A 21,448-nucleotide genomic window follows, 5' to 3' on the forward strand; every position below is an offset into this window, starting at 1 on the left:
ACTCCTCCCCTCTGCTGTTCACACTCCCCTCGGGGCCCTCTCACTGGCCCCCACTGGCCCTCCGCCGCGAAGCTGATCCCCCTTGAATGTTCCAAGGATCACATCCTTTTATTAACTATTCAATAGTAAACCCAAATGTTAAAGAGAAGCACAAGGAAGTTGTTTCGGAAAGAACAAATGAACAAAAAGAAAAGCTTGACACAGTACAAGTGTAGAAAACAGAGGTTTCTGGCCTGCCGTTCTAGAGAAAGTCAGAAAGAGTTTTCGTTCCCACATTCTGTTTTCTTTTTTAAAATCTCACACGCATATTCTCTCGGTCCACTCCTGTCCCCTCCCTCCCGCAGGACCGTTTTAACTTCCCAGTCCCTTTGTCTGCCTTTCTTGCCTCCCGGGATCCTGCCTGCCTTGGGGCCAGATGGCTTCCGGACGCCATCTTGGTTTCCTGGTCCCTGGGTTCCAGCAACATGGCCTACCGTTGTAGATAAAGGCAAAAAAAAAAAACCCTTTTCTTAGGTGGGGCTCATGCTTTTCCCTGGTCTGAATCTCTCACACCAGCTGGGGCCCACCCATTTCCAGTTTGAGGTGCTCTCCTAATCCTCTAGGCCCACAGCAGGGATGTGGTTGACTGACACAGTGGTGATCTAACCTCTTCCGCCTCAGGTTATCAGCGCCCCCTCTCTGTAATAGTCTGACTCATTGAGGTGAGGGCCCTCCGCCCTTTCCGCCCTCATGCAGGGAAACGGCCTTTAAAAAAGTCTATTGATTATAATCTCCGTGATGTACTCCCGGTATGAGTTGGCCAACCCCCGAGAATGGGAGGCACGACCTCCGACAAGCCCATATCCCCATCTCTCACGTATTTATTTTCTTTCACCTTGTTTCTGCGTGCCTCTTTTGGTACGGACTTTTATTTTTTTATTTTTTATTTTTTTTTAAATTTTTTTTTTCAACGTTTATTTATTTTGGGGACAGAGAGAGACACAGCATGAACGGGGGAGGGGCAGAGAGAGAGAGGGAGACACAGAATCGGAAGCAGGCTCGAGGCTCCGAGCCGTCAGCCCAGAGCCGACGGGGGGGGGGGGGGCGAACTCACGCGAGATCACTCGAGATCTCGCGAGATCGTGAACTCCCGGACCGCGAGATCGTGACCTGGCTGAAGTCGGATGCTTAACCGACTGCGCCACCCAGGCGCCCCTGGTACGGACTTTTAAAATTCCGTGTGCACGATTTAAGAAGAGGGAAGATATCTTTACCACCGCTAGGGTGCGAGAGGTACATATTTTTTTCCTCAGAGAGTACACGCTGTGGTAGTTGCCTTTCCCATCCAAGTAGTCAAACCTTGACGCTCCAAGAGGGAGGGCCAGCCGCTTCTCGGGGCCTGTTTTCTGCTGGCCGTGACCATCGCCCAAACGTGTCTTGTTTTCCAGAGTTCGTTGTCCGGCACACTGCAAAGACGAGCCGTCCTACTGGGCTCCCGTGTTTGGAACTAACATCTACGCAGACGTGAGTATGCTGGTGTTTTCCGGGGACCACCTCTCGAAGCACGCTGAGCCCTCGGAAATCACGTTCCGAAGTCTGGGTGCCAGAAACCCGAGCTCTCATCCCTGTGTCTCTAGCTGACTTTAGAGCATTTCTTTCTGCGACCGTTGCCCTTTGTTTCCCGGTTCACAGCGACTACTTCCGCTCGTGTATGTTCACGAATACAGACGCAGGCGTACCTCGTCTTACGCACATGTTCTCACAGTTCGGTCGATTGACTCCCGCTTCCCCGTCGATGTGCATTTGTAATGCGCTGGCTTCCCTGTATCGCGAACTTCATTTCCGGATATTTAACACCCTTCCGGCTCTCCTGACGCATTAATAGAACTGGTCCACTCTCCTCGCGGTATTTCTTTTTGGCTACGTACCCGCCTAGCTAAAAACACCGGAGGAAATACAAATGACACTAATTTACTACTTGCTGAGGACCACTCTTATCACACCGGAGTCTGTTCGTCTGTATTTCCTTACTGACTTTAGCAAGGAAGCCTCAGCCTGAGTTTTCTTAGCGAATCCTCCAGAACGTAGTCTGTTCCCTCCAGTTGCCCGGGGTTGCGGGACATGGCGTCCCGAGAGATGGGAATGTGGTCACAGCCTTGCCCAACAGGCTGTGTGATCTTCTTGCCAAGTTGCTTACTTCTCTGTGGAAGGAGCCAGCTGGGATTTTTCTAGTCCAAGGAATCTTCGAGATCTAAAAATCTCATGATTAGACCAGCGTTGCTTATCCCCGGCTAACGTTTTTACTCAACTTTTTTTCCATTTTCATTTTAATTGTTCTCTCCCGCCCACGACCTTTGTCTTTGCCTCCACCTGCTGATTTGTTCCAGATTCCTGTTAAGTGTGAGGTCACTAAGTCCTGTAAAGTCAAACCAACCTTCATGGCTCACCCTTTTTTTTCCTTATCTTTTTGTCCTTTCCTCTTCAAATGAGTTTTTTTTTTTTCTTCTCAGAAGCCATTAAGCCCAAACTGAGTTTTGAAAGTTTAATGAAGGAGTAAAATAATGTATATCAATTGTTACAGTGAATGTTTGAGCCAAAGTCTGCTATTAAAAGACAGAGACTTTGGTTTTAAAATGATTGAAAAGTAAAGGGATAGGGCCAAGTGATTCCAGCCAAATGCAGAGAAACGATGAAGCAGGAGTGACAATATTGCTGTCTGATACAGTGGAATTTAAGGTTAAACGTACCGATTGGGACACCACAATTCATTGCACGGTGGCACAAAAGGTATAATTTACGAAGATCGGATTTGTGAGATCAAATCTGTATGCGCCAAACAACATAGCAGCTGAACACATAAAGTTGTTTTTTGAAGGCTAGAACTGCAAGGAGAACTTGATGGAAATTAACACTATAAAGCTATCTTTTGTTGTCTTCGGGGCTTTAAAAACACCATTTCTAAGTATTGGTGTCCCCATCTTACAGGCTTACAGGCTTAGGTGTCCCCATCTTACAGGACAGCTTTAGGCTGTCCCTAAATCACACAGCTGACACAGGCCAAGGTGAGGTGCCAGGAAGGTCTTGCTCCAGGCTCTGTCCTTTCCCCACTCTCTTGTGCCTTGCTTGAATGCACCTGCACTCATAATTACACTGATGTGAACAGGCACGTGGGTGAAGAGCCCTATGGAGTGTTTGCCTTGTTCACTAGGTTTTTGAGCTTTTGGAACAACCACAGTGCTCCAAACGGCGCTCGGCACATAAATGATTGTTCGGTGAATGTTTGTTGAAGGAATAAATGACGGTGTGGCGTTAGTTGATGTTTCAATGTTAAGCTGCTCAGAAACTAAAAGAAGGAAAGAAAAAAGGGGAAAAGAGAGGAACAGGGTGGGGAGACGGGGAGAGGAGGTTGGCCGAGTAAGGAGAGAAGAAAGCAAGCTCCATCCCATTTTAGAGGTTCTTTGTTGGCCTCGGTTTCTAGGTCACTCTGTATTCTGGGAAATGATGATGCCTTTTTGGAAAATGTCTGTTCAGCTAAGAGATTTATTTTGGGAGCGTTGTCTCCAGATCTTCGAAGGGCCTCATAGAGCCGCCGTTTCCGCCTGCTCGCCTCACTTTGTGGTGAGCTGCAGGCAGGACAGACATCGGGGTGCAGCCCAAAGAGCACAGTCCAGGTCACGGTGCGAGTTTACGACTCGGTTGTGAGATGGCGGGCAAGCCTTTCCCCCACCCTGGACCTCAGTTTCTTATCTCTTCTCCCCGTCTCCCTCGGTGGCTGGATATGTCCTCACACTTGGGCACGCACGCATCAGAATTCCCCGGAGGGCTTGTGCAAACAGACTTCCGGGCCCTACCGCAGCGTTTCTGACTCCGAATCTGGCGGAGAGCCAGAGAATCTGCATTTTGAGTAAGTTCCCAGATGATGCTGAAGCTTCTGGCCCGCATTCAACCCCGGAGCCCGTAGTAGCTCCACGATAGCCCTTGCAGGCTCTTATTATCCCGTGAAAAGTAGCATCCCGCTTACCGGCTCCGAGTGGGTCCCCGCTCTGCTGTTGGCCAGCTGCGGGCTGCTGGGCAAATCGTTTAACCTCCCGGGGCCTCTCTCTGTGAAGAGAGAGTAACACCTCCCACGGAGGATAATTGAGAGACGTCTCCATTTCTGCGTGTGAAACACAACGGGGCCTGTGTGGTGCACGCTCCAAAATGTTACGCACGATGACCCCCACTCGGCTGTCGAGAAGGATCGGGCTGTCGGTGTGAGGTTCTCACATTCCCGGCCGAGGCCTCGATGTTGTCACAACTGGTGTCCAGAAATCAGGGCCCGGGAGGCAAAGGGCCGTCACGGAGGGCACAAAAGCAACGTGCACGGCCTCTTGGGAGCGTTGAGCCTGGAGGACATGCCTCCGCGGGCTGGGACTGCGGGAGGCGGGATCGGGGCACCACATCTGGCAACTCGGTCAGCGTAGCGAGCGGCGGGCCCGCTCTGCCCGGCGGTCAGAACGGTAAGCGTGTTGGTACTCACTCGCGGAGCTCGCCTCCACTGACCGTGCGTTTAGGGGGGCTCTAAGCTGATCGTTGCGTTTTGGAAGTCCCCCCGTCTCTCTTGGAGACGGAGGCAGGCGCACTGGTTCAGAATCCTGGCGGGGCACAAGCCCTTCCTGGGAACTGGAGGCTGACGGATCCTTTCCCCAGGAGGGGGATTAAGAAGGCTTCCTTGTGCAGACGGGGCGACCAGCTGTCCTGGCCTCCCTGAGCCCGAGGGGTCTCCCCACACGGGGCGCTAGAATCAGGGAAGTTCTTGCTGACCCCAGAGGCCCCCAGAGTTCTGCCTGACACTCTGGGGCCTCACAGGTCCCCAGGAGCCCACCTCGCCCAGCTTGCCTCTTGACGGAGGAAAGATGGGGCTGCGCAGGACTACAACTGCCTTTCAGTAACTCAAGCGACTGAGTCACAGCCCTCACGCGGTCCTGTCCTCCGGGCCTTAGTGCGGGTGTTCGCTCTGGCTCTGGGACCCTCCCCTTTCGGCCGCGGTATTAGCTTCCCAGGGCGCGGGGCGGCCTCTGCCACTGGGAAGCGACTTTCTTCTGCAAAACCAGCGGTCTCTCTGGAAGGGCCTGGGGTTGGAGGCCGGGGCCCACAGCCTGGAGGGGGCTCGGCAGGTTCGGAACAGGACCGGGTGGCGGCCCGCGTGGGATTTCGAACGGGGGTTTTCCAAACAGCCCCTTTCGATCCGCCCACTCACGTCTGGGGTCAGGAACCCGCTGGATGGCGGATTGCTTGTCCCAGGCCAGGGGCACCTCTGCAGACGCTTCCTTTGCCCGTGCTGTGTCTGTGGACTTGACCCCTGCTGACGCGTCACGTAAAGTAGGACCATGCAGGATTCTTCTTGGCTGCCCTGCCTCTTGGCGGAGGAGGTGCCGGCCCGGTTGGCCAGCGGTCGGGACCCGAGTCGCTTCACGGGTGATTGCTGGGTCCCAGGCACCGTGCAGACAGGGGGCCCTGGGAGGCAGCAAAGGCCAGACCCACCTTCCCGCCGGGTGACAGGCACCTGGCGGTGTTTGCGGAGCTGGGACACGGTCGGCAGCGGCCTCGCCTCCGCTCCCTGCACCGCACGCGATCGCACAACGCACCGGCCCCCTGGCGGCTCTCAACACGCACGGGGTCTGCCGGCTAAGCCCCCGTGACGGCCACGGCCACAGGTCACTAGGTCACGAGCGAAGGCAGCACCGGAGTCAGCTCCCTGACCCGTGGGCATGGTTTGACTTTCTGTCTCTGAGCGGCTCCATCAGCCTGGCCTAACGTTCTCAGACGTCCCTGGGGCCGTTCTGCTGACTCTCTTTTCTGAAGGCTTGCAGATCCTCACACTTCAGGGGCCTCATCAGTGGAAGCTTTTTTGTTATCAGGGGGCGATTAGAAGCTGCATAACTTCGTGGCCTAAAAGCAACACATGCTTACGGGCTGGAGGTCAGGAGCCCGATACTGGTCTCTCCAGGCTCAAGCCACCAGCAGAAATTCGTTCCTTCCGGGAGCTCCAGGGCCGCCTGTGGTTCTCTTGCCTTTCCCACTTTCTAGAGGCCGCCCACGGCCCCTGCTTGGGCCGCCGCCTCCTGGCTCTGTCCCTCCTGCCTCCCCTCTCGTGAGGACCCTTGTGATGACTGTGGACCCATCGGTAACACAGGCTCGTCTCCGCACAGGGCCCTTAAGTTAGTCACCTCTGCGGGGGCCTTCGGCCACGCGTGAGGTCACGTCCTCACGGGCCCTGGGGATGGGGGTGTGGGCGTCTCTGGAGGCCGTGACTCCGCGGACCCCAGAAGCACAGACTTCGCGCTCCGCCAGGCCTCAGCTGGAATCTCTGCGGAGCCACTGGCTGCCCGCGTGGCCCTGGCCCAGTTCTCGGACCTCCCCAAACCCACACTTCCCGGCCTGTGAAACGGGGATAGCGGCGGTTACGCGTCTCACTGGAAGCGTAAACGAGATAAGGGCCAAAGGTGGTCGGCCAGGGCCTGGGGCACGGTCAGCCCAGAGTCCATGTTCTCCCTGCTGACCACGGGGGGCGGGGGGCTGTGCGCCCCACAGACGGATCTGGGTACAGGTGGGTGAGGCCCCGGCCACACGTGCGAGCACCTGACCAGTGTGGAAGATGCTGGGTCTGGGCCTCCCCGGCCCTCTTTCTGTTTCTTGGACATGACGAGGTCACGCAAAGGCCCCAGGGCCTTTGCACAAGCTGCTCCCTCTGCCTGGGTGGCTCTGCCCAGAGTTGTTCCCAGGCTGTGGCCGACTCCTTTTTGCCGTCCAAATCTGAGCTCAAGTACCACACCGAGAGCAGTCGAACCCCTGATTGACTCTCCTAAAAGAGCCCTTCCAAACCCAGCCACTTTGTCTCCCGATCTGGCTTTATTTCCTTCGGAGGCAGAGTTGCTATTTTGCGTATTTGTTACTTGTCGGTCTCCCTCAACTCCCCGAAGGCAGAGTCTTTATTTTCCCTGCGGAACTTTTCTGCATCTAGCTCAGTGCCTGGCATGTAGTAGGTGCTCAGAAAAGACTTGCCGTACGAAGGAACGAATGAATGATGCCGGGTCTCTCTGGAGAGACCCCCGGGGGAATCAAGGAGGCGATGGTTGTTTCTTAGCCGTAACTTGATCAGCGCCCTCCCCCACCCCCAACCAGGCCACCGAGTGCTGGCCGATGGCATTAGGGCCTCACCCACAAGCACAACACTCTCGATGTTGATCGCGGCTCTTCTGTGCTTCCAGACTTCAAGCATCTGTAAGACGGCCGTGCACGCGGGAGTCATCGGGCACGAGAGCGGGGGTTACGTGGATGTGATGCCCGTGGACAAAAAGAAGGCCTACGTGGGCTCGCTCAGGAACGGAGTGCAGTCTGAAAGGTAGGGGCGCGTCTTCTGGCTCTCGACACCCAAGGCCAGCCAAGGGCATTCCCACCAGAATTCTCTGCCTTTCTGTTTTAAAAACAAGAACTTCTTTCTCTGACGAAAGCTCAGAAGCACCCGGGAGACGCGGTGGGACTTTTTCTGGGCACGGAGGAGCGTGCGTCGTCCCCCACGGAACAAGTGGGGGCAGATCGTGGTGACGCGGTGGTCCTCTATAGCGAGGTGACAGTATAGTTACCTACGGAAGGAGGAGCCCAGGGTCTGGCATCCAATAGACTAGGCTCTGCCGCTCGCCAGCTCTGTGACCGTGAGCCGCCACCCCATTTCCTGGTGCCTCAGTTTCCTCACCCGTGATGGGGAACCAAACTGGTCCTGGCCTCGCACGGTTGCTGGAGGATGAATCCAGTGCCCGTCTGAGAGCGACGAGCCCTCAGTAGGTCACGGAGGCCGCTCCCAAACCGCTCCCAGTGTCGCTGCGGGCGAGGCCACACGGCTGCGTCCGGTGAGCACACCGTGCCCCCCTTCCCGGTTGGACAGTTCAGCGCTTTGCCCAGGGGCTGATCGTCACCGTGGTAAGCGGCCTTGCAGGGGACGTTTGCACCTGCCACGATCGTTTGCTTCAGTTGCTGGAGCAAACGTCAAAGGCTTTGGGTACGCCTTTCCAGAACATTCTTCACGAGGGGTCCCAGCGCCGCTTCGGGCTGCCAGACCGGTTTCTGGCCCATGCCGCTCATTCTCACCTGTGCCCTGCTGTCCGTGGAAGCAAGTCCCAGGCCTCACAGCCCGGGGACCCAGGCCCCAGTCCTGGGGCCTCCTCTTGAGAGCCCCGTGAGCTCACACAAGGCACCAGCCTTTCTCAGACCACCCAGGGGCAGATCCCCGTCGGGGGTGTATTTGTTCTTAGTGCTGCGGGGGGGGGCTCAGAGCACAGACATTTCTATTCTCAAGGTTCAGGAGGCTGGAGGTCCGCGAGCCACATGTGGGTGGGGGGCTTCCTTCTGGGGCCTCTCTCCTGTTGTGTAGACGGCCAACTCTGTATCCTCACGCGGCCCCCCCTCTGTGTGAATCTGCATCCTAATCTCTTCTAAGGTTGCGGTCTGATTGGATCAGGGTCCACCCTCGTGACCTCACTTTTACTTTAGTTGTCCCTTTGAAGACCCTCTCTCCAAATACGGTCACCTTCTGAGACGTTGGGGGTTGGGACTTAAACATAGGAATTGGGGCGGGGGACACAACTGAGCCCATAACAGAGGGGAATGCTGACATTTTATATTTGAGGGAGCCTTCTTTTTAAAAAAAAATTTTTTTTTAATGTTTACTTTTAAGAGAGAGAGAGACAGCGCAAACAGGGGAGGGACAGAGAGAGAGGGGGACACAGAATCCGAAGCCGGCTCCAGGCTCCGGGCTGTTGGCACAGAGCCCGACACGGGGCTCGACCCCATAGACCGCGAGATCGTGACCTGAGCCAGAGTCGGATGCTTAACTGACTGAGCCACCCAGGCGCCCAGAGGGGGCCTTCTTTGGAAAAAGAGTATAAAATCTAGAACGTAAAAGTTGCCGGGAACCTTGAAGCCTGGGCTTTTGTGGCTCCAAGGAGCTCGGTGCCCGTGCCGGCCTCCTGGCCTCCCGGCGTGCTGGGGAGTCTCAGCTGTACGTGGAGACGCGGCAGAATCGCATCCAGACCCCCAGGGGCCCCGCGGTAACCCTGCCCTTAGCCCGGAACCGCCAGAGCTAACAGCCTTGGCATATTCTTTAGCCTGGGCCACCTTTTTTGGGAAAAGCCTAATGAAGAGAAATTCCATTGGTTTTAATGGGAGGGAAACAAGGCAGTGATTAGGTGGAATTTCCTGGGCAGGCGGGAAAGAAATCCCGGGACCCCGCTCTGCTGAGCTCTGTTCCCCTCAAAGAGGACACGGTCTTGCTGAGAAGTGTGGTGACGGGCCCCTGTGCCCTCTGCCCGGCTCACCCCTGAGCAGCTCAGCGGCCCCCCGAGGGCGGCCGCAACGGCTTCACGTGCGGCCCCCACAGGTGGGTGTCCGGGGACGGCAGGGGACTGGGACGGGTCCCCAAAGTGGCTTCTTCCCTGCTGTAACCAACCCCACCCCGGGAAACCCGTCATTTTTTCTCTCTTCCTGAGGGACCCGCCAGGGTCGCTGCCGTCATTATAAATACCTTCCAGGCAGCCCTTCCCAGGCCCCGAAGTGCCTGATGGCCGCTGGGCTGTTCAGAAGGTTCTAGTGAGTTTCTAGGCAAATGCAGAGTTGAGATCCTGCTCCCCTTCCTCCTCGGATGCGCTCTTGTGACTCAGTTTCCCCACCTGTAAAGGGGAAGGTGATAGTACCTGCCCCCTGGGGTAGTGGTAAGGCGGGGGGGTCTCAGACCGGCCCCCCAGACCAGCAGGATCTAAATCAGTGGGGAGCTTGCTGGAAAGGCGGATTCTCGAGCCCGCCCCTCCCGCCAGGCCTGCTGAGTCCCAAGCTCCGGGAGTGGGCTGGGCACTCTGTGTGGACACGGCCTCCAGGGGTCCCGGCGCACGTGGGATGATGACGTGAGGCGGCCGGTCGTGTCCCCGGCACAAGCCGTGCGGGATTCCGATCGTTTGTGGTTAAACTTCATTCTTTCGCTGCGTTTTCATGGGGCGCCAGGACCAGGGCTGGGGTCCCGGGGTCCCGGGGCCCCGGGGCAGGGAGATGACAGGGTCCACCCTGCACGCAGGCAAGAGGCGAGGCCAGGAGGGCACGCGGGGCCCGATGGCGTTTGGGACCCTGCTCCCCCGGCCCGCCAGCTGGGCGTCCTCGGGTGGGCGTCTCCCCGGGCTTCGGTCCCTCCTGTGTCACACGGTTGTGGGGAGGTTGTGTGTGCCAAGCACTTCCCGGTGGCTCACCGTGAGTGCCCGGTGAAGCCGGTGGCCCTCGTCGCCGCGGCAACTTACAAGGTCGTTGCGCACCTCGAGGCGCTGTGGTTCTCACACGCACGCGAGAGCCTCTGTGGACTGTCTTTCAGGACTGGAGGGAGAGCACCGCCCAGGAGCCCCTCTTACCTCCTTACACCCATCTTTCCAGTGTCCTCCCCTGTCACTTGGCGAGCCCGCGCCGTGTCCCAGGCACCGGGACCCAGCAGGGAGCACACGGCCTGATCTCTGGGACTTGTCATCTAGAGGGGGCACAGATGACCAGAGAAATGACAACAGAAGTAGGGCACCGGGCATCACTGTGACGGAGGGAGGCTCGGGGGGCTGGGCACATCCAGCAGGGCCCCGTCTCGCTATCTGGAGGCGCCTCCTCGGAGGCATGGCTCCTTCCAGGCCCCCCCCCGCCCCGCCGCCCCTTGTCTCGATGGGACCTCAGCAACCTTCTGCACAGAGCCAGGACTGAGAAGTCTCCGCGGAGCCTGTTCCCATTAGGGACCGTGGGAACCAAGCCTGGGCCGGGAGGGTGGCTCTGTCCCAAACGCCTGCTGGGACCCCAGAGCGGTCACAGTGGGTCCCCAAGGGAGTTGTGGCTGCTGGACCCTCGGGGACCTGTTCACAGCAAACTTCCTTGTAAACGTAGGGAATCCTCCAGAAAAACAAACAAAAGCCTCCTGAACAGAATTCTCAGCACACGGGCCAAAGGTGGTTCTGCTGTAAGGTGAAGTGACTTGGGTTTTAGTGGTGGGTTTTTTTCTTGTTTGTTTTTTTTTTCTAAAAGAGGATTTCCTGAAAGTTTTGAAAGAGGTGTCTGTAGAACCGAGAACTTCGGTCTCGACACACGTGTCCGTGAAGGATAGCGGAGGAAAGGAAAGGTTATCAGGAAGAGCTTTTGACGTTAGAACTGGGCTTTGCCCGAATGTTCGCGGAAAGAAGCTGGACATCTGGGTGAATATCCGTTCAGGAGTTTTTCCTAGACCGGGACCATTTTGAAAAGGCAGGTTTCACAAGGAGAGATTGGGAAATGCACCAACGATGACAGATAATGTTCTTGGTCACTTGTTGTCAACAGACACGACCCGTGTGTATCTGTGGCATCGGTGCGGACGGACCTGCATCCAAAGGTGGACAGTCCGTGTAGCAGCTTTTGTGGGCCGGGCACTGTCCTCCCGGGGCCCGTCTGGCACGCTCTTCAGGCCACACGGGTTCTAAAGTTTCTAGTAGACGCAGTAAAAAGGAACAGGAGGAGATATTTAGGATATGTGGGATTTAAGCTGGGATGTCAAAATATTAGCGTGTATAATAGGAAGTTACGAAAGAATATGCGTTCTCTTTTTCAAATAAGACCTTGGGGTCCACTGCGTATTGCACACATAGAGCACCCCCCCAGTTCGGGCGAGCCACAAGTGCTCCGTGGCCACCGTGACTGGCGGCTGCCATATTGGGCACCCCAGCTCTGGACTCTCAAGGGTTGGGCGTCCGAAAATCTCTCCGTGCGCCCAGAAGCTGAGCCGGAACACGAAGCTGTTGCTTCCAGATGGGATGAGCTCTGCCCTCTCCCCCACGCCAGCTTGGGCCAAGGCCGGGCACCGGGCTCCCTCTGCTCGCAAACCGGTGGGTTTTCCCCTCCCTCCTTCTAAGGTCTATACACACGTTGGCACACCTGATTCCCCCAAGAGCCCCATGATGGGGGGACCCCAGGAATCCTCACTTTATCAGTAAAGAAAGGGAGGCACAGAGAGGTTAAGTGATTCGTGCGAGGTGAGCCGGAACCACGACTCGCACCCAGGCCGCCTGCCCCGGCGCCCACGCTCTTCACCGGTACGCGTGACGCCCCACTGTAGACAGGAGGGGCCGGGTGAGCCTTTAGTGCCTGGGTACGCTTGTTTGTAACTTTAAAAGTATTTATTAGAAAAGAAGTACGTACTTACTTAAATAAGAAGTCTAGGGAGTAGAAAATAAGTGTTCCCTACAGGTGCCCAACGGTTAACCTCCGTGAATTGCCCCTTCATAGCCTTTCAGGGCATCCTGCCCCTCCCCCAGCCTCCCCCCCATACAGACAACACACATGAAAATCAAAATGAAGCTCGTATTACGCCGAAATATTTTTACATTTCACGGAAGACGGTTCCCCGGAGTCGATGCTTTTGTGCGGCTAACACGTTCATCACCGTGCGTGTACCCGCCAGGTGCCAGGCACGCCGTCCCTCCCCTGATGGGAGAACGGGGTTTAAACTCAGGAGGAAGGACAGTATTTGCAGCTCGGGGCCATCGAGCTCCTGCTGGATGCGCGCCCCGACCCGGCGCTTGCCCTGGACAGACTCACATCCTCTGCCCAACGTCCCCAAGGAAAGGGCGCGTTCACACACCCTGTGCGGAAAGCAGGCTCAGCAAAGTGGATCGGCCACGGTCCTGCAGATGAGATCTGCACTCTGACTCTTGAAATCTCCTGAGAGATCAGTAAACAGGTGAGACTCTGGGAGAATAGGCTTCACCTCCTTGAAACAAACAAAATACGCACACGTATACACACGCATGCATTTATACATATTAGTACGCGTGTGTGCACACACACATAGGAATATTTCTTTTTTTTTTTTTTAATTTTTTTTTTCAACGTTTATTTATTTTTGGGACAGAGAGAGACAGAGCATGAACGGAGGAGGGGCAGAGAGAGAGGGAGACACAGAATCAGAAACAGGCTCCAGGCTCTGAGCCATCAGCCCAGAGCCTGACGTGGGGCTCGAACTCACAGACCGCGAGATCGTGACCTGGCTGAAGTCAGACGCTTAACCAACTGCGCCACCCAGGCACCCCAATAGTTCTTAATAATAAAAAAGAAATCGCACGCTTAAAAGCCGGAAGGACGGTCAAGAGTTCCTTTCCCGCAGTCCTTGTGACGCTGGGTCCCGTGAGTCTGCGGAGCGAGCTGCCAGCTCGTGGGCGAGCCCACGGTCTCTCCGGGGACAGGCCGCCCCGAATCCGCTGCTGTGCCGTCATGCAGTCTGTGTGCGCGACCAAGCGGCCATCGGTCCCTCCCAGAGTGGCCTTCACCGGCGGCTCCAGGACACAGCCCTGTGTTCGCGGCTGCTCGTGGGGCTGCAGCCTCCCCTCCCAAGGGGCTCCCCGCACCCCAGCCCCCCACCGCGACCTGGGGTGGGCCAGTGTCACCCTCAGAGAAAGCAGGGCCACAGCCTGATGGCTTAGGATGATGGTTAGGAGAGGGTCCCGGGGTCTCCACCCTCTTGGGTCCCCATCCTGGTGGCACCTGAAACAGGTGTTTAACTGGGGACAAATCGCGTCATCTCGCCGAGCCTGGGTTCGCTTCCCGTAAGTGGCGAGAACCTTGGAGATCTCGTGGGGTGGCTGCAGGGGCCACAGGCGCTAAGATTGCATAAGGACCGCGGTGGCATTGTCGGGTCGTCCAGCTGGGCAGGGCCGCGGGCTCACGCGGGGGGGGGGGGGGGGGGGGTTGGGGTGAGTGGCCACCGGAAGGCTGCAGACCGCTAACCGGGCCTGAGTTGTGACCCCCTGAGGCCGCAGACCCTGGACGCTTCCCAGGGCGCCCTGGTCACAGCTTTGCCAACAGCTGAGGCTCTTGGAGCGCTGAGTCAGCCCGAGGGGCTCCCGAGGCTTCTCCCGCCAATTCTGGTTCTCCCCAGCTCTGCAAGGGCCTTGCGTGTTGGCTTTCTCTTCCTTCCTTCCTTCCTGTTCTTCTTTTCAAAATAAAATTAGGCCTCCGGAAATAATTTTCATTTCAAAATGGTTTTAAGAAATCGATGTTACGAGGGCGCCTGGGTGGCTCAGTCACTTTAGCCTCCGACCCTTGGCTGCCGCTCAGGTCGTGATCTCGCGGTCCGTGGGTTCAAGGCCCGCGGCGGGCTCTGCGCTGACAGCTCAGGGTCTGCTTGGGACTCTCTCTCTCCTTCTCTCTCTGCCCCTCCCCTGCTTGCACACGCTTGCACTCTCAAAGAGATAAGCGTTAGAAAAAAAATGTGTGTGTTTCCTTCCAGATTTTTTTCTGTTCGCAAGCACCTTATTTTTTTGTTTTTGTTTTTGTTTTTACCTAGAAGGGATCAGCCCCCCTGTATTGTCAGGCTAATGGTTTTTTCCAGCGAGCCACAGCTGGCGAAGGTCCTTCCAAGCCACGTCCGATGTGGCCACGCCGTCATCCACGTGATGGCTATGCACTGTCCCCCTGTGTGGACAGACCACCGCTTCTAACCCAGCCGATGGACGTCCGGCCCGCTTCCTGTGCTCTCTGCTGTGATAAACAACGGAGCAGAGAACAACTTTGCACAAGCCCGTGTGCTTTCCCCACAGTTTCGTAAGGCAACTTCCCTTCAGTGGGCTGGTCACAGCAGCACATCAGCCCCTGGTGACATGGGCCCCCAGCGGCCTCCAGGGCGGCCGGGACGAGCCCCCCTCCCCTTACCTCGCAGGGTCACAGCTGATGCAACCCCTGCCTGTCCGTCCACCCTCTTGACGCCTTGTTCCTCCTTGTTACCCATCACGCGCTGGCTTCTCCGTTCCGGGGACGCCCTGAGACCAGGGCTGTCGCACCCATTCTCACCCGACCCTGGACCCCCGGCTGCCGTGTTTTCCCGTTCGTGTGTGTGCCGGGGGCGGGGGGGTCTCCTTGCCGCTCAGCCCAACGCACAGATGCCGCCTCCCTGACCAGAGCTTCTCCACCCCTGCGTCTACAGCCGCTGCCTCCCCACGCTGCTCTGTCCCATGTCCCTGCGTCCCTCACCCCTGCCCTCCTCTGATCCCGTATCCCGGGTGGTTTTCCCCAAGGACCCGTCGATCTCTGGGATTATCTCTTAGCCTACGTAGCCGTTTAGCCCCTACCACCAGCCTAGGCTCCGTGAAAGCGAGAACCCCACCCGCCCCATTAACCCCGTGTCCCCAGCACGCGGCCCGTGCCTGGCACGCGGTAGGTGTTCAGCTTCACACTGGCCGGATGAACAAATTCAGAAATGGGTTCACAACCCGTTGAGGGATTCCTAAAACCCCTTTTCTGAACATCGCCCGGAGTTGCTGTGCGACGGGCACTCTCTTCTGTGTCTGGGTGGGCGTCCCAGGTAGTCCAGAGAGGATCGAGGGCGAGGTGCAGAGCCGGAGGGCGGGCGGGCTGGTTTACGGTCCGTCAGTCACACCCACGCTTCAGACCCGCACAGCCGCCCACAGGCCGGCAGGGCTGGAGCTCAGTAAGCGTTTGGGGCGCGAACAGATGGGGTCACAGCCCAGAGGCTTTTTCGAGGAGCCCAAACCTTGGGGGATTCTTGGCCTGAGACAGCGGCCGAGCCCCACGCTTGTGGTGCCGACACCCTGGGCGACGGCCGCGCGCTGGTCTGATGTGTTAAGAAACACACGTCCCGTTCGGCGGGCCTGCCCTCGCCCCCGACGTGGGCGGGATGCTCGATGGGGATGCTCGGTGGGGGTCGGCAAGTCACGCGGGCACCTCGGGTGCTTGGCCGGATGACCTCCTGAAGGGCCCCCCGTCCCTGGGTCGTTTGGGGCCCTGTGACGCGGAGAACCCCCTGCCCCGTTTGCAAAACGTACAGTAGTAAGTCAGAGACACGAGCCCTGGTATTTTCCCCAGCGTGGCTTGCCCGCCGTGAGGAATGGCCGAGAGCCTTGCGGCCCTGGGTGGTTCTTCCAGACTGTTCATCTGGGCAGAGGATCTGGGGAAGTCTCGCAGCCCAGAGGCCTGAGGAGGGCCCTGGAACCCGAGCTTTCCAGAAACCAGCAGGGCAGCCGGGGTAACCGCGGCCCCGGCACGGCCACCGTCCCCCTCCGCGGTCGGGGGGGAGCTGCTGGCACGGAGGCCGGCGGCCCCCCTTCTGCTCCGTCTGGACTGCCTGGCTTTTCCTCGCAGCCCCATCTCGCCAAGTGCTCCCATCGGATGCCCATTCCAGAAGTTCAGCCCCGGGGTAGCCAAGAGCACGAAGCTGCCATGAGGCGAGGGGAAAACCGGCAGGAATTCCGAGCGGCCTGCTTCCCGAGGACCGCCGCCCTGGCCGAGAAGTCTGAGAGCGCAGGGGCCCTTCGGTCCCGCAGTTTCCAACCCGGGCCCCTCTCAGCGGGAGGGGAGACCCCACCCTCCCCCCCCCCAGGAAGTCACGGCGACGTCACGGCCGGGCTGTTACTCCTCTGCTCAGACTCATTCATGGACGAGCAAAATGCAAATGAAAGCTCCGTTTGGACGCCCCTCCCTACTTGTGAATGGCCCAGAACCAGAAGCTGGATCCCACGCGCCGCTGGCCAGCTGGTGGCTGAACAGGCCGCCGGGCGTGTTGTCGATGGGACTGGTCGGTCGCTGGAACCTTCCGTCAGGCAAGCCGCCCGGCTTGCACAAGCACGTGTCCTGTGATCCAGCCGCTCTACTCCTCAGGGCTGATCCACGGGTGCCCTCAGACCCGTGCAGAAAGTCCCGTGCCCCCCATGGCACCTGCTAAGTGTCCGTGAACAGGGACCCGGTCAGCTGCCGCTTCACTACAACCGAGTACTATGCAGCCGCCTACGAAGCCGTGAGACGGCAGGTGCTGGCGACACCGTGGGGACCCTGCCCGCCCCTCACGTGCGGCGGGGGCAGGGGCAGGGGGGTCACGTCCGGCGGTGCGGCTGCTTTGGGAAACCGTCTGGCAGCTATTTAAGAAAGAGCCGTCACGTGACCCCGCAGGTGCGGCTCCTAGCCGTCTGTCCCTGAGAATGGCCGACACGTGTCCTTACGGACACGTCATCGACAGACGTTCGCAGCAGCGCTCCGCCCTGGGAGCCCGAAGCGGACGGGGGATGGGTGAAGAAAATGTGGGCCGTCCCCCGAAGGGCGCGTTATGCAGCCCTAACGAGGGATGAAGTAGGGACCAGGCCACCACGGGGGATGGGCCCCAGAGACACCAAGCTGCGCGAGACGAGCCAGCGGCACGAGGCCCCGTCGTGTGTGATTCCGTTTACGCGAAGTGTCCGGGACGGGCCAGTCTATACGCACGGAAGGTGGCAGGGCCTGTGGGAGGGGAACTGATCCAAACTGGGCGCGGGTGGTGTTTTCTCGGGGGTGTTTGTGGAGGGGATTCCACAAGCCCGTAAAATCACTACAAATCACTGGGTTGGACACCGAAAAGGGGTCAGTTTGGTGGCTTTGTTACAATCAGCAGCGCTGTCTTGCTTTTGTTTGTGTTGAAAGCCTTCAGTTAGCTGCGGGATTTAACCCCTGCCTTGAGAGGGTGGCTGTTACCAGATGCGCGACCTGGGGCGGCTGCGTGACCTCGGGGGAGTCCTGCTTCCCTCTTGCTGCCTCAGCCTCCTCGCCTGCACGCCAGGGTCACTCACGCAGCCCCCGGGGAAGAAGGCCAAAGGCGCGTACAGAGCGTGCGGCCTCCGAGCCTAGCCCGTGTGCTGTTTTCGTCACGGCGGCTCAGGCGTCCTCGTCACGATGCTGTCCTGCCGATCGGTCAGCCAGACGGCCACCGGTCGAGCCGGCGGGGGGCAGCCGATGCCAGGCAGCGGTCTCGGAGGGTGCGCTCGGTTCAGACAGGCTGGGGCCGGCGACTCCCGGAGTTCAAGGCGAATGAGTTAGTGGCCCTGCCTGACCTAGATTCCCCCCGGGGCCGGCTTGCGGAAAGACTGGAGCCTGCCAGCTGTTCCTGGCAGGGGCACTCCGTGTGTCCAGCAGTTGTGGGCAAGTGTCCCTGGGCCACGATGCTTCCACCCTGGGGCCAGGGGACACCCAGCTCCCCCTTCCCGGCTGCCTGAAAAACGCCCTCCAGACCTTGCGGTAATGTGGCCTCTGCCTTCTTTTTCAGCCTGAGGACCCCTCGCGACGGAAAGGCCTTCCGGATCTTTGCCGTCAGGCAGTGAATTCCCAGCGCCGGGGAGAAGGGGGCGTCTTCGAGAGGGCTTCAGGGTTTTGCTTTTTATTTTTATTTTGTCACTTTTTGGGGGGGGGGGGTGGGCTGGGGATATAGAGAGGCGGGAAACTTCCTGTCAATGGCGTTCAGTGTCACACCCTTTGTGCCTTTGTCTGAAACCACACGGAGAAACCGCGCCCTTGGGGTCCCGGCCGGACGGCTGGTGACTGGCCCTGCTGAGGCCGGGGTCTCGGTCCGAGTGCCCCCTCTGCAGGGACAGTCGCCCAGGTGCTCCTTCCCGGTGCTCTTTGGTGGGGGGTGGGGGTGGGGGTGGGGAAGGTTCCAGGCCTGCGGACGTGGCAGGACCCGGAGCTCACCCTGGGAGGCAGGCGGGGGCGGGAAGGGGCTTAGGGAGCATCCAAAGGGTTTCAGGAAGGGAGTGGAAGGTGGTTATTTAAAAACTTTGAAAACACAGTCCGTCCCCACCAGTGGAGGAAAATGAGTTTAATGTTTGCTGGTCAGACAAATGGGCTGGGACGAGGGGCCGGGGACGTGAGGCCCGGGCTCGGCCCTGGTCCCTGTCCTCGCCGGCACCCTGCCTCGCACAGGCTGGTTCTGCGGACGGCAGGGCTGGCTTCTTTAGGGTTCCGCAGTAACCCCAGAGATTTATCTCGTCTTCGTCCTTCCCTGTGTCCGCGTGGCCCGTCTGTTTGCTGCCGTGACCTTTGGTCTCCTTGAGGACAAATGAACCAGGATCCTTTCTTTGCCCCCTCTCCCCCCCCCACCACCCCCCCACCCCCCCGTAGCCCTCACCCCAGCCCAGACTGGTTTATGCACGATGTTTCCCACCGGGGCTTTGCTTTGCGAGTGGTTCTGTCGACAGCCCCACTTTTTAATTTTTTTTTTTTTTAAAACAAAACTCTTAGCGCCCGTCGGTTCCACTGTTTCGTTGCTGCCTTGAAAAAGTGGCAGTCAGATGTGCAGAGTCCCCATCCGTGGGATGACCCAGTTTTTAGCAGCGGGAGGAATGGATTCCTCAGTACATTCCTCGCCGAGGTTAGCAGCTCTGGGAAGGGGGGGGCCGTGTGTGGTTATGAAACCGCCCTGCGGCATAACAGCAAAAGAAGTAACACTCTAGAAGCATTTCTCTTCCTGTTTTTGTGGAACGGCTCTTGCCAGACGTTCCTCCGGCTCTGAGGAGCGTGGGGCTCTCTGGTTTCCACTTTACAAAAGTCCTTCACAAGCCCAGACCAAAAACCCACAGGGCAAGAAAACACCCTTTGGTAAATAGCGTTGCTCCGCAGAAGGTGACGCTCTCCCCGCCTCCCCCCGGCCGGCCGGTCGGCCGGCCGGCAGGTCACCTCTGGGAACACCGGTTTCAAATCCGATCTCAACTGGCCGTCAAAATATTTGAAAGGCCAAGGGACCGGCAGACGGGTTTTTTGTCGTGTTTCGTTTTGTCGGGGTTGTTTTAAAGCAAAGCTGGGATGGTCTGGACGAGGAAGCCTCCCCCGGGGAGGGAAGTTCCAGGCTGCTGAGTGCATCCCGACTAAATTCACAGACTGGAGGTGAATGGCTTCCCTCCGGCCGGAGGGAGTTGGTGAGAGCCGTGAAACTCTTCGCGCGCTGAGCTGAAACTAGCCGCTTCCCCGCTCTGTGCCCTGTGGGCTTCTAGTAATTCGTAGGTCTTGACGTCTCCACCCGGAATGTCAGAGCAGAAGAATTTGGTCAGCCTGTCAGTGACGGGCTGTCGTTACAGCCCACGATCTGGGTACCTGGAAACTTCTGGATTCTAAGGGTTGTGCTGCTGGACTTCCGCTTCATCAGACTCTCCTCTGTGACCGGCCTTTGGCGGCTGTGGCTTTGCTGGGGCTCTGGGCTTGTTAGAAGTCGAGGCGGCCCGCGGGTGTCCCGGGGGGGCTGGCCGTGAAGGCGTCCCACCCAAGGGAGAGTCTGAAACTTCCAGAGCGAGTCCAGCCCATCATCTGGGGGCTCGTTTGGGTTCCCGAATGTCTCATGAACCGGCCCGTCTAACAGGACAGACAGACCCCCCCCCCTCTCCCCCCCACCACCCCGAACCAGAACTCGTCCCCCCCGTGCTCACAAACGTTTTGAAACTGGAACCATTTTCCTTCCGAAGATGGAAACAGGCCTACGGAGGCAAGGCCCCTGCAGTCAGAGACCATCTCTAATTTCGCGTGTTAGCAGGACCCGTTGCCCCCGTGGGCACTTGACCCACAAAAAGATGACGGATCAGGCCAGCGGTGTTTCAGGGTCTGACCCCTGCCCCCCAAATGAAAAGGTTCTCGTTTCCTTCAGATTTTTGCCCCCCACCGTGTTCTGATTTTTTTTTTTTTATATTGTCTGTAGGCTCACTCAGCCCGCAGCTTACATGTGTGCTTTTTTCTATGAAAAATGATGTATTTTACTACTTCCTGTGTACAAAAAGTTTGTTGTAAATTGTGTGTGCGTGTGCTTTGCACGAACGGGGACCACGTTGCCTCTGTTTTGTTGTTTCAATAAACCCGGTTTGATTTCTAACGTGTCTCTGTGACGTGTCTCTCGTCGGGCAAAGCCGAACGGTCTGTGAAATAAAACGTTGGAAACCACCTCGGAGGCGCCTCGCGACTGTGTTTACACCACGCGTGTGACACACGGGCGCGGGGGTGCCGGTCCCTGCGGTGTTTTCTGGAGCCTCGGGGAGACCCCCACCTGACAAGCGGCAAGAGGGGTGGGTGTGCCTTAAAGGGTGCAGACCCGGCATGGGTTGGGGGAGGGGGGTTGCCAAAATGCAGCTTCTGGCCCAGCGGGTCTGGGCGGGGGCCCGGGCGCCTGCACGTTTCACGAGCTCCCGGTGACGCACACCCCGCTCGCCCCCGGAGCATATGCTGTGTGTCAGCCGTTCGTCCGCTCGGGCGGCCCCAACCAAGCACCACGGACCCGGGGGCTCAGACGACAGAGATTTATTTTCTCCCAGTTCTGGAGGCTGCACGTTCACGGTCAAGGCGTCCGCAGGGCTGGGAAGCCGGCCGCCTGCCCCCGTTTCTTGTCTCTGTGCGTGCATCCCTCGTGCTGCTGCTTGCTTGCTTTCCTTTTATTTAAAAAAATTTAAAACTGTTTATTTACTTTTGAGAGACAGAGCACAGGTTGGGGAGGGGCAGAGAGAGAGGGAGACACAGAATCGGAAGCAGGCTCCAGGCTCCGAGCCGTCAGCCCAGAGCCCGACGCGGGGCTCAAACTCACGGACCGCGAGATCATGACCTGAGCCGAAGCCAGAGGCTCGACGACGGGGCCACCGAGGTGCCCCTGGCGCTTCTTCCT

At 58.2% G+C, this 21,448-nt stretch overlaps 1 protein-coding gene across 1 annotated transcript in view; it reads left to right on the forward strand.

Annotated features, from left to right (window-relative positions):
• The window catches only part of CRISPLD2 (cysteine rich secretory protein LCCL domain containing 2), a 60,524-nt gene extending 39,856 nt beyond the window's left edge, over window positions 1-20,668 (forward strand). Inside the window, exons 13-15 of the mRNA XM_047846175.1 lie at window positions 1,428-1,503; window positions 7,230-7,363; window positions 18,083-20,668. Coding sequence (XP_047702131.1) covers window positions 1,428-1,503; window positions 7,230-7,363; window positions 18,083-18,137 — 265 coding nt within the window. The 3' untranslated portion in view covers window positions 18,138-20,668. The remainder of the gene's footprint in view (window positions 1-1,427; window positions 1,504-7,229; window positions 7,364-18,082) is intronic.
• Window positions 20,669-21,448: the final 780 nt, after the last annotated feature.

The sequence above is a fragment of the Prionailurus viverrinus genome, unplaced genomic scaffold, assembly GCF_022837055.1.
Source record: "Prionailurus viverrinus isolate Anna unplaced genomic scaffold, UM_Priviv_1.0 scaffold_38, whole genome shotgun sequence".
Lineage (NCBI taxonomy): Eukaryota > Metazoa > Chordata > Mammalia > Carnivora > Felidae > Prionailurus > Prionailurus viverrinus.